The sequence below is a fragment of the Photinus pyralis genome, unplaced genomic scaffold, assembly GCF_008802855.1.
Source record: "Photinus pyralis isolate 1611_PpyrPB1 unplaced genomic scaffold, Ppyr1.3 Ppyr1.4_LG4, whole genome shotgun sequence".
NCBI lineage: Eukaryota > Metazoa > Arthropoda > Insecta > Coleoptera > Lampyridae > Photinus > Photinus pyralis.
Window position 1 is genome coordinate 4,856,554 of NW_022170511.1, and position 13,396 is coordinate 4,869,949.

At 36.6% G+C, this 13,396-nt stretch overlaps 1 protein-coding gene across 1 annotated transcript; it reads left to right on the forward strand.

Moving 5' to 3' along the window:
- The first annotated feature begins 8,385 nt into the window (after positions 1–8,385).
- LOC116169990 lies at positions 8,386–10,924 on the forward strand. Its single transcript, XM_031486218.1, has 2 exons — positions 8,386–8,972; positions 9,163–10,924. Exons 1-2 carry the CDS (start codon positions 8,625–8,627, stop codon positions 10,600–10,602), a joined length of 1,788 nt encoding a protein of 595 aa, XP_031342078.1. The 5' UTR covers positions 8,386–8,624; the 3' UTR covers positions 10,603–10,924.
- Positions 10,925–13,396: the final 2,472 nt, after the last annotated feature.

Below are 13,396 nucleotides of genomic sequence, written 5' to 3' on the forward strand. Positions count from 1 at the left end.
CACTGAACTGTAAAACATGCAGTAAAATAAAGTAGGCTTTTTTGAACGCTTCAAGTTCGTATAATCGAACATTAAATTTTATTCCACTTCTTCGACACTATCTAATATATCCGGGACCGCCGTTTCACAGTTCGCAGTAAAAATGTTATGCTTTTTCCAGAACACAAAGCGGTTTCATAACCATATCGCGTAGGGAGATATCACGCGCTTTTTTCGGGATGTAAGATATAATATTGGACACACTCATATACAAACGTCAACCGTATGCATGACCTAGCGTTAGGAAGCTTTTATAGTTTCCAGTCAATTTTATTACTCCAACCGATACCTACAGTTAATGTACAAAGCTAACCCTCGGCATAAATTTTGCATATTCGCATAGAAGAATCTATTTTATGCTATGCCATACAAATACGTAGGTACTTGCTTTGGATTTTGGTGACATGAAACTCTGCAGCGTAATTTGTAATTTTAGTAAGCTTATAATTCTAGATGTCATTACACAGTTTACATTAAGCTTCATATTGTAGTCTGTTTTAATGGGTTTGATTGATGCACTTTGTTAATAATCAATTATTCATTATGTCAAACGTGAAATACCTCATTTAGAAATTCTATTTTTCAGTACCTGCTACGTTATAGAGCTTACCTTAAAGTACTGAATGTTAGCATAATGGGCACCCATAAATATTCACAAAAGCATAATAAGAGGAAAGGTTCATAAATATTCTTTTAAATTATTTTTTAGTTTAAGTAGGATTTTGCGCCAGATTTGAAAACGTTGTTTTCTCTGATACCTCCTCTTATTTCATTTCCACCGCGTAATTGGACAAGATATCATCGCGGCGGCGATTTTCTTCAATTTCTACATTCATTTATTTTTTCATCAAATCGGTCTTATAATTGAAACGAAAGTAAGCACGCATGTTTAAAATTTGCACGAAAGCAATTTCATTTTAAGCTATTCGTATTCGCTTCCTGAAGTGCGAACAATTTAATTTCATCCTGTCTCTTCTCCTAGGCGTTACACACTAGAAAGTGTCATTGTGAAATCGCCCATCATTAATAATATTATAAAAAGTTGTATTCTCCAGTTATCAAATCGGGGTTAACGTGACTGCTCCTATGCAAATATGAAATGACACGCTTCTTTGAGATGTCAACAAAAATGTATCGTGAGGTTTAGGAATTTAGACAGGGCTGTACTTAGGGTTCCCAAGACGAATTGAATCTGCAGTTAACTCCTCGAATTAAAATTAGGCTAGCCAGACTATGCCACACTGTATAATTCTCTAGCCTAGCCCTACGCTGAGCAAGTTATGGTTATAGTGTAAACCATTCTTTAAACTATGATTCTAATGATATTTGCACTGACGTTTCCACTTATCTTTTTGTTGAGTAAAATGTGTACTGAATTCAGTTAGTCCAAAATTTAATTGCTTTTATTTTCACAAACCCTTTTTAAATTTTTTTTCCAAATAAATACTCGGCTTGCCCAAATTAAGATACTCAAAATTTACTGGGTTCATAAATCCGCACACAATTTTGTTTGCAAACAATTAATTATTGTTTCTGTCGGCTTGTTTTCGCAGCTGTGTAGACGGTTCTTAAGCCCCTACAGGAAAAAGATTAGAGAGAGAGACGATCTCATTGCCCCGATACTTAACCAAAGGGATTTTTTTCTGAATAATGGTAATACTTTTTACCTTCTTCTTGTTCGTGTTATGCTCTACATACCTATAGACCTCGGTCAAGACCCAATTCCGTACGGTCCAAGGAAACAATTGGAGCTGGAATGCCGAAAGTATACTAATTCCAGATTTTGGCATGAAAAAAGTGTTTGCTCGATGGATTCCCCGACTCCTTACCCCAGAGCAGAAACTGGCGAAAAAGGACATTTGTGAGGAGCATTTTAACGCTCTTAGGATGGACGTTAGTTATTTTTTTAGGATAATCGGAGACGACAAACGTGCGCGTTCCACTGCGACTCTCCAAAGGAAACTGAGGTTTATGAAAGCACGATTGAACGCTTGAAGAAGGCCCTTCAAGCAAAACGACCGAACTCATGGGATACAAAGGCTGCGCTGTTGCACGGCGATCGCAGGGTCCACAAGGATAAAGCTATTAACGCAAACCGTGGCAGAATTACCGCATCCTCACTGTACAGCCTAGATTTGACACCATTTGCCTCGGATAGTAACCTGAAAGGCTCAGTAGCGTCGTTTTTTGAAGCGAAAACAAATGATCATTATTGAGATGGAATAAAACAGCTTGAGAAACCCTGGACTAAATGTATTAATGTAGATGGTAGTTGCGTAGAAAAACAATGACCACATTTAACTCAATCCGACAAACTAAGGAGATGCATTCGGAATAGCGTGGTAAATGGAATAAACGGAATTGAATTTGATGTCAAATTTTTAGTCATCATTTTGCAGTTAAATTCATAATTATTATATTATGAAAGTCGTATACCTAATGTCTAAACTCCGGTCAAGAAAAATTCAGAAAGTCCCACTTGAATCATTTTAGGGGGTAAAGAGCCTGGTAAAGAGTAATTTCGACCTATCCACTTTAGCTTACCCTAGAATATACACCCCCAAGAATAGGTAGCGGTCGAAAGTTACGGGGTAAACGTAGTCGATGTTTTCTAAGATTTATACGGTTTTCATCATTTGTATGTAGAAAATTTAAAAACGTTATAATAGTGGGTTAGGCTGGGGCTACTTTGCCCAAAACCCGCCGGATAAACGGCCAGCTAGCTCAGGGTTGTAAAAGAAAAAGGTAACTGTAACGTTAAAATTGAACAATAAATTACCTAACTCAATCATTATTTGCAAATAAGCTTTTTTTTACAATTTAATCTGGCACCCAAAACCTCTGATGTTCATCATGCCAGAAGAAATATGTTGCCCCATACCATAACGGGTGTGGTATGCTTGATTTCCCACTATAATTATTTTATTGATATTAAATGATTCTTGATTGTTTCAGATGTACGAGGGCGTTGTAACAGTTTATTTTCGTATTGATTATTTTTGGTTTGCGATCACTGTAATTAATTGTTTGAGATTCACAGGCATACCTAATTTGTTGCGTCACCTGTCGGTGGATTTTTTCATTTCTTTATCAGCAACACGTTAAGCAGTATAGGGATGAGGCTCTAATTGCAATTTCCAATTAATATCATTTCTGGCGGTTGAACCTATATTTTTGTAGGTTCCGATTTAGTTGGACGAGTTCCGCATTTTTCTCAGAGTTTTCTGTATCTATACTTTGGTTTTCACTAATTACGTGACTACGGGCATTGAACTGCCTCGCACAATTACTTGATCTAAATCCCATTGACCTTTGCCAAACGATTTCCCACATACATTTCTAGGAAAAAATCTACAACCATGATTCAACTGATTGAATCACTGATCAACTGAATCTCACAAGAAGAACTGGGGAAGCTGATGTATTCCATGTCAAAAAGCTGCAAATTACTTTTGAAAAATAAGGGTTGGGCATTTAAATACTAATCCAATGCAGATGATTATTATAGCGTGAAATAATTTTGTTTTGTCAAACAGTGCATAGCTAACCATGGGAAAAATTCGCATATAGAAATGCAACTATCCTAAGACGTATACAATTATTGTATACATAAAAAAAAGGGCAATGGTTGGACCTCTTCTTTAAATACTACTAGCAGTATTAGCTGTATGCCAGTATGAGTTTTTAATCCATTATTTGTTTGAAACCTATGTACCTTAGCAATAAATGATCATCATTTGCATCCGAAAAGCTTTTCTTAGCACCAATGGTGTTGCGCAATTATAGTTTTGTAGTCATCTCAACAGCATAGTATAGGTCAGATTGATAAACCACTATAGTCACAGTAAGCCGATGCTACAGACTACTCGTTGCAATTGTTCACCTCACAGTCCACAATATCCCCTGTAGATATTTACTACGAAAAATGTATTTACCTATTTGCTGTTACAATTTATTCGGCGCGTATCCTACGTTCACTCGATAAGTAGTCACTTTTTTTTTACAAATTCTTATTTTTTTGCGAGGAAAGAATATAAATTGATTTCCCTTCTCATTACAAAGGTGTGTTCCTCCTCACAGGAATAATTACGGCTAATCAAACTGCTCTCATGATATAATTTTTCTTTCTTTCTATTTATTTTATTCCTGAAATAAAGGGAATTAAAATAAAAGACAAAAAAATAAAATCGAGAACTCTGCAAAAATACAAACCGTTTAGGTATTTCTTTTGCTTTGATCTAAATATAATTATTTTATCTTATAATTTGTACCGTAAAATCCTCAAGATGTGAGAAAATTTAGCAATATAGTACTCGTACAAATCCGTGCATGCTCTCGAGTAATGCCCCATTTTAAAATTCCAGATACTTGTTACGGCAGTGTAATAATAGTATTTTATATCAAGGAGTAAATTGTATTCCGCTGTCTTCCGAATAGTAGCTCATCTGTGAGTTACGCGCTACACATTTAGAAGCAAAGAAAAATGCAGTTAAGGCAGGTCTCTACATAATCTTAGCGATGGAATACATCATTGCATTTTTTTGTGTAACGCACACACAAACAATATTTACCTTAAATGTATAAGGACATTTGAATGCATTCGTTTTGTTTGAAAACAATATGTGTATTTTTAATAAATTACATTTAAGTCAAACAGAAATATTAGTTTATTTCGCACATATTGTATCTTTATAAAAATAAGGTAAATTTAAATTGAGAAAATATAGGATATTCTTAAGTCAAAAGGACCAATACTTCATTTGTTTAAATTAAGGTCAGGATTATTGGTCCTACGGATAAGATACACTTACATATGGTCTTAAGAGCCAGTAACATTTTTTAGTGATTTTTCAGTTAAGGCCTATTTTTGTGAGACTGTTGTGGGGGGTCATCCGTGAGGAAAAACTCTAATAGCGGTATAGGAGGGAAGCAGAACGCCTCCAACCTCTCAAAAATTATGATCAAAATTATTATTCAGTTAAGTTAGTTGAAATTTTTTTATTATTTAAATGGTAGTCTAAAATTTTTGGTACAATATTTGCAGGTCGATTAGGAGGTATTTAAGAGGTTACAGATTACTCCTAACACAACGTGTAAACACTGAAGTTTTTATCATTTAATTACGCTTCAATTTTATACCTATGTGTTATCTTGTCAGCTGTTTCAGTTCTAGACATCAACTGGCAGAACAAAATTGTTTGGGGGGCAGAGGACAAAAGGGAGTGAAGTAGTTTTTGGTTAACAAGTTGTCCCCCTTCACAAATATTTTGACGTGTCTCGCCGTTTTTTCCTTTAATCAGTGGTTTTCGATAAATTCGTGGTGGGAAGTTTTCAAATGAGCAGCCTGTATGTTGGCACAGATTGAATGGCTGAACGCTATATCTATGGAATATATTGTGTTCTAAGCATTTTCCACATACGTGGCTATAATATGTTTAAATGTGTTTTTATACTTTCGTGGTGTGTGGTATTCGGTTTTTAATTTCTCAATGTGGACTTTCCACGTTAATTTCGTATCGCCTAGGAATTTGATCAGTTCGACTGCTTTCACTCATTGCACCAACAATGCACGCTGATTCTTTGCTTCGATAATGGGCACTATAACAAATGCAGGAGTATGGCGAAGACCTACTATCAAACAGACCCTGATAACTTTGGAAACTAAACAGCGAGTATCTACTCTATGTACCTACTAGGAGCAGAAACTTATCGAATCGAAATATTTTTGTTCATATAAAGTATACCTTATGCTCATGCTCATGAAAATATCCCCTCCAATGTAGGGAAAAACACCCCTGAACCTGAATCCATGAGGACGGTATAAAAATTATACATAAAACATTCCTCTTTTTGTCACTACTTTAAAATATATCCTGGCAGACGATATTAAGTGTAGCTTTAATAGTGGCAGACGTCTTAGAAGTTAAAAAATTTAGCTATAGTAAATCCCAGCGAGTGCGAGCGTGTGAGAGATAAGCGCGCGAGAGCACAACGAACTGAGATAGCTATAGATTTACGCACCGCTTGGAGTTACCAAACGAATTAAATTAGGGAAAATAATAAATTGTTTATTTCGCGAAGATTGTCGGTATTTCTTGAATTCTTCTCAGACTGAGAAACAGAAAACTTGAAGAAAAAAGAAGATAGATCTTCAGCTCGTTCTAAACTATCCTCTGACTCCAGTTCCGTTGTCTCTATGCAACATTGATGGATCGATGATTAAAATCGACAAGTTTGTTTTGCTGAAACTTTTTCGGAAGTATGATTCTCCAAGTGCTCTTAGTCCATCGACAGTTGTAGATGTTGTTTTAATCGATGGATTATTCTTTTTGCATCTTTTAAAAGATCTCCGGTAAACCTTTGAGCGATTTTCTGAACACATCCTCGGCAAGATTTGTGCTGTTCAGCGAGAGAAGTGCATCTTACTTTTGACAGATAGTTACCCCTTCGATGAAGGACGTAGAACATGATCGTTGGGATCAAAATAAGGAAAGATTTCAATCCTACTCAATTTCTGTTTCCACTCAGAGGCAGCCTGCAAATTTCATAAAATCACTTCGCAATGATAGCTCAAAGCCTCTCTTATAGATTACTTATACCGTTCATAGGCAAAAAAGACCTGTTGGGCTTTACTTGGAAGGAAAGTTGTGTTTGCCACATATGAAGATAAGTGCTACAAATTTGTGACAAGGGAAGATGATGTGGTAAAAACTGAATTGTGCTGCAGCCACTAAGAGGCAGATTCTCGAATAATTTACCATCTTGGTAAACTACCAACAAGTAGCAAAGTCATTATCAGCGCTTCCGATATGGATATTGCTTTGGGAAATGTAAAATTGACGCTACCATCAAGGTATAGATGGAAGTAGGTCTCTTTTCCAATAACACGCAGAAATTCATAATCTTCGAGAGATGTTCGTGAATTTGGGTGTTGATGTGTGTAACGCGCAGGGTAACGCGTTACCGGGTTCCCACGCATTTACCGGATGTATGACTTGTGTATTGGTCCTCATGGTTTAGTTCATCGCAATTTGAGCGAATGCCACCGCGTTGCGCACTCGCGCCGCCAAACTTCGCGCTCATCTTCAAAATAACTGTTCCCGCACTAATAATGTAAATAACTATTACGTGGCACGTACCGAATACAGTTGCTAAATTAGCTGAGAATTCTAAGGTATACATAAATTATATGCAAAAACGAGTTCTTGTTAGATCAAAGAGATATCTTTGAGCAAACAAAGGAAGAGAGACCTCAACGTTTTATGTTTTTGGAATGTTAGATAGGAAGGTCTTTGTAAAAATTATATCATAAAGGAAACTTGATTTATTCTTTTCCTTGTGAAGAGACACACGTGGAAATGCTTGTGTGCTCCCGCTACTTTTATGAAAGAGAAAAATAATAAAATGTGCCAACTCGAAAGTAAATTCATTAATTTTTATCTCAATCTCTTTTCCGTGCCTGTTTATCGTTGTATACTTTGGTTTTGGTTCTTCGATCGAAGTATTCTAAATTGATTCATGTACGAATCACGGTTCGTGGCGAAATGCTCGATTTATTTATCGAAATTCGACAACTTACATCTACTGTAGAAACTAGCCGCGACCAACGACAAAGCTGTCTTAGTCTCGAGTGCAGTAACGGTCCTAGAGATCGTTTTTGTATTGCTGTCGGTCTGTGTGTCGGTCCGTGTGCACGATTGTTATGGTGACACCCTGTATTTAGATCGATTATGTATAATTTCAGTTAGAATATGTGAAGGCCAGTTCCCCCTCCGGGAAAACGTTCGTGCCTTACTCTTTCCTTTAAGTTTGAGCCAGCGTTGCGGAAGGTTGTTGAATTAAATATGTGTGTTAAATTTATTATGCAAGAGAAAGGCACCACGAAAGGGAACATTCGCTAATACCGGCAGGCACCACGAAAGGGAACATTCGCTAATACCGGCACGCACCACGCAAGAGAACAGACGCTAATACCGGCAGCCACACGTGTTCAGTTGTTCTACGGCGAGTTCGTGAAAACAAGGCCATCCGCAACCACGGGCCACCAGATCAAAGACAAACCGCCACCAAATCAAAGATGAACCGCCACCTCAGTAATTAGTCCAACAAGAAGCCGCCGAAACGTTTGCGTAAGAAAGCTCCAAGCACGACGTCAGTCTCCGTTCAACTTCCTACCTTTTCTGCATTTTCCTCCCAATAACCACCCCCCATATATTATTAAGTAAACTGAGGAGCAGACTTGCAAAACGCAGTTTGTCCAAATTTAAAATTTTTCAACTGAAGGTGGCGTTGCAATATACACTTGAATCTCTATCGTTTCATATAATATTGGATGTCCAAATCGCATTATGTCCCACTTGAAATGTGTTGTGAAATTCACTTGGACATGCAAAATGCATTTAGTCCATCGACATTAGACAAACAAATAGCATTTTGTCCGTGAGACGAACAAAACGCATTCAGTCCAGCCGTAAACACGCTGTTTTTATAACCTAACAGTTAGGTTACTGCTCTTAGTGTCGTTTCGGTTTATTTTGCAGTATTGTGTGTTTAGTTTGCATCTTTTTCGCAACGTTTCAATTACAATGGAATCTGCAGATGGGGAGCATATTGTTGGTGATTGTGACCGTGGTAGCCGGAAACGACAAGCAAATTTAACATCCAGGGAGAGAAAGAAGCAAGTCAGATATTCAAACCATGATCCTGATTTACAACAATTTAATATAGTTTGTAATCATAAGAATAATCCAAAACTGCAGTGTGGGCAAGTAGGGCGAGATGATATACTTAAACTTCGGGAAGTTTTTTACAAAAATCCCAATAAAGTTATTCAAGATGGAATATTAGCCAGTAACATTGAGTTGGATATCCCTAAACGAAAAAGAGCTCGCAAATCTGATGGAAAACCGCACTCCTTGTCTGCAAAATATCATGTAAGTATAAAAGTACATACGTCGTTTTTGATAAAAGACTCCATGTTTTGAGTCTTACATACGTCGTGTTTCATCAACAATTTGGTGCAACCATTTTTTATGTTGGAAAGAATATTAAAGTTCTCGAGCTTTTGTTGATCTTTTACTGCTTTTTTCACTTAGTAGGTGTGTTATATTCGAATTTTTACAGGTATATATCAGTCGACAAAAAGTACAAATTTGTCAAAAGTTTGTAATGGCTGTATACAACGTTTGTCAAAGGAGACTAAACACAATTTGCAAGAAACTCCAGGCTGGGGAGGAAATTATAAAAGAAAAAAGAGGAGGCGATAGACGAGCTTTTAAGTTTGTAGACAAATTGGATGCTGTAAAGTCGTTCATTAGTCAATTACAAGGAAAAGAGAGCCACTATGGAAGACAGAAGTCTCGACGGATCTACATATCTTCGGAGTACAACATTTCTATTCTTTGGCAGTTATATAACAAAAACTCACCAGAAGGTTTAAAAGTGAATTACAAGTACTTCAGTCGGGTGTTCAGTAAATATTTCAATATTGGATTCGGCAGTCCTGCTACTGATGTTTGTAGCTATTGTGTAAGAACACAAACCAAAATAAGTATGTCTCAAAGCTCTTCTGAAAAGCAGAAAATATCCACTGAACTGAAAGTACACAAATTTCGTGCCACACAATTCCATAAGTTAATGAAAACTGAAGTGCCTAATACAGTTTCGTACTGCTTCGACTTACAGCAAGTTCAGGTATTGCCAAAAGTACCTATTCAAGAGGCATTTTACGCTCAACAGCTGTCAATATATTTTTTTTGCGTTACCAAACTCAATTGTCAAGAACCAATATTTTACACGTGGATGGAACACCAAGCAGGAAGGGGGGCTACTGAGACATCATCTGCCATTATTGATTTTTTAAAAAGAACTGAATTTCCTGAAGATGCGACGAAGATCCGTTTTTTTGCCGACGGCTGTGGGGGGCAAAACAAAAATAGTCACGTCATACATGCTTTGATGTTTTGGCTCCATACGTCAGGCGAAAAAATAAAGGAAATAGAAATTATATTTCCGATCAGAGGTCACTCTTATCTTCCTGCCGATCGAATCTTTGGACGCATCGAAAAAATATTAAGGTCCCACAGTCTCATAAAAACTCCAGACGCATATTGGGAATTGTACACTAAAGTGGGCGAGGTACGAAAACTTGGGTCTGATTGGAATCTGCTTGATGTAAAAAATATGCTGCAGTGGCTCAAAAAAGTGAATGGCATAAGTTCTTGCCGAAGATTTTTTATTAAAAAGAATGTTTCCGCCAACAATATTTTAGTGAAAAGTGAAGTACTCTATCGCACTGATACAAACAAATTCCAATCTTTACTAAAACCACGCACACGATTCGACCAGGTAGTCGTGCCATGGCTACCTTTGGGACATCAGATAAAGAAAAAAAAAATAGACAGTTTAAAAAAATTATTAGAATCATTATCTGGAGAAAAGTGGAACAATGATCCAGAACTGGCATGGTTAGTTCCAATTTTTGAAGAACAACGTGAAGATGGGGAAATAGAAGCAAATGAAGAATGTGAATGTAACGACATGGAAGAGGTTAATTTCATTTAAAGTTTGTAAATAATACAAGTAAACGTTATCGACAATATGTTTGTTTCATTTCCAAATTTATTATACCCAGTGATCTGTTGGATGGACAATCAAAATGCTGTTTGTCAACTAGTGACCTGCAAATAGCATTTTGTCCAACAGTTTTTTTGAAATAGTAAAGCCACTTTGGCTTTTTCCAGTCTGCAAATTTAGTAATTTCTCATGCTATTTTTAATAGATTTTTTAATACCAAACGCAAGTCCGTAAGTAACTCGTATTGTACGTAGTAGTTTTTTGTCATTCCTGAAAATTTACAATTTTGGACAAAACGCGTTTTGCAAGTCTGCTCCTCAACTGTAGTATAAGTTATTTGGGTATTTTTCGAGTTTGTCCGTTTATGTAATAACCGCGGCCCTTCAGGCCCAGGATCTCATGACAGCCTGCCTCAATGCAGAATTTCACGAAATTGATTTTAAAATTTCCATTTTTCTAAATTTTTTTGGAACCCGGCCTTTTAATTTCACGCTTCCACGTGAAGCCGGTTTCACGATGACCATTGTGCAAAACAAATGTCGGCTCGCTTTGAAAATCACTACACATGTGTTTAAAGATACAAGAAAGGCCGCTATTGTTTTTCAGCTACGTAGTTGTAAAAATGAAGGATGCCAGAAGATCTCGTTCAGTTGTATCAGATTTTTCGGAGAGAAAACCAACGCCTATAACAGATCGTTCGTTGTTTTTTATACGGTTCAGAATTTAAAGGTTTTAAAATTGATCGTTGTAATAGGACGAATAAAACGACCTTTAAAGCGTTAGAACTAAGCGTCCATTGATGGTTATCTTTCCAATGTGGATAAAATATTAAGCATATACCCAAAAAAGGGTTCGCGACTTTTTAAATTGATTCCTAAATTCCATTTCTACTTCACTTGATTGAATTTAAACGACAAAAGGATTGATTATTATCAAAAATGGCGGTGGATTTTGTTGGAACGACTTGTTATGGCCGTTGGAAGGCAACCGCAACGAGCATGGGACTGAAAATTAATTGCTTTCAATAAAGCTCTGTATATGTACGAACACGTGACATAAAGGTGAACGGAGTCGTGATCCTCGAAATTTACATATAACGCTGTTTGCGGGCGACGATCTCATACAATGGAGCACCTCTGCAAAATTGCCTTTTGTTGCAACTTTTGAATGCGCAGTCTAGCGTTAACTTTGTCCATAATTCCTACACTTTTGTTTGCTGTCTTCTGAATTGAATATCCGATAATAATATTCGGCCTCGTACGCTCTTTATTCGGAAAATGCGAAAGCTGTACAATTGTTTGGTGATTTAATAGGTCACCTTTAATGATTTAAATCAACAAAATAGCCTAATCGAGAGATAATCGATAAACGAGTGGTTTTACATTAGCGATATCGAAACTTCAATTACTACAAAAACCAAGGATAAAAAGTTCCCCATTTCAGGTTTCGGTATTTAGACTTAAACGTGGTTAGAGCTTAGATTCACACTGCGATAAAAGCTCATCTGATTTCTTTTAACAAAAACTTTTTCCAGAGTTCCATCTTTGCCGAATTGAATATCTCTATTCCAGTTTCGGAGGCTGATTTCGCTATTATTCTAAGTGCTACACGCTTTCGTTGCGTGTTTTCAGTGGGCCTTTCGACTTTCTAATTGCGTTATACCATCTTAAACTTCGATAAGTTGCGTCTGCCGCATCAATTCTAAATCAAAATAACGTCCATGGGACCGAAAACTAAATTAGTTTAACGTCAGTCGCGAAATATGTAATTCCTCCAATTAGTGAGTCACAAATATATTTCGAAGGGAAAATTATTGCTTCTATGACCGTTTGTAACCCTAATAATATTCCCTCTTCTCTGACAAATGAACGTGATTAATGGTTTTTTACTTTTCGAGCGATTACTTTAGTATAATTTCCTTTTATTCCCTTCACAGGCATCAGTAAAATGTCCAACTTCTCCTTGACCTTCTCTTCCCTGCCATTTTTGTAGAGAAAATTAATTTGCTTCTGGAAATACATTAGTAGGTAGTTACATATTATCCCGTTCTCTTTACACAGATTGCTTTTTCTTCTGAATATACGTGGGGCAAAAGTTTTGGAAAGGTCTGTGACAGAAACTGGAAGTCCTGGAAAGTTAGCGACGATATTTCATACAAGTAAAACTGTTACGCCTTTAAGACTCTAAACTTCATTTAACTAACATGCTATTTACAGGCAATTTATTTTAGCAACGAAAAGCGGTCGGAGGTGGCTTGGTTTCGCCGCCGAGCCTCTTTCAATTTGGCTACTGCGAAATACCAACATTGAAAAGAAATTTTTTACTCAATGTTACGCTTTATTAACTACGCAAAAATTAGGCAAACATGTATATGTATATAATATCTTGCTGGCTGCATCGATTATGTACCTATTTAGCTTTTATACCTTACGGTTTACGTGAACATGAGAAGAGCTACATTCGTAACATTTATAAGAACGAAGAAATCATCATTTTTGTTTAGTTGATGTTTGTGGATGAACCAATTTCATGTAAAATTTAACAGGCAATTGAAAATACATTAGTTCGTAAAGTTGACGTTACACTGCCTCTCACAACACAACCTTTTAGACTGGTGACATTTTTATTGACGATTTTTTACCGTAGTGTTGTAAAATTACGCTCCTTTGGCCATATGCACAAAAACCGAAATTTTCCGATTTTGTTTTTATTTTTTTCTGATGTTTGAACAGATACAAAAAATAAAAACCACTTTCTCATTGCCACTTTTTGATTTCTACAA

What these genes read in the sequence shown, in the direction of transcription:
- LOC116169990 (XM_031486218.1), top strand. Translation starts at nt 8,625, where the DNA reads ATGGAATCTGCAGATGGGGAGCATATTGTTGGTGATTGTGACCGTGGT. An exon ending in CCTTGTCTGCAAAATATCAT is followed by an intron (nt 8,973 to 9,162) that starts GTAAGTATAAAA and finishes GAATTTTTACAG; the next exon opens with GTATATATCAGTCGACAAAA.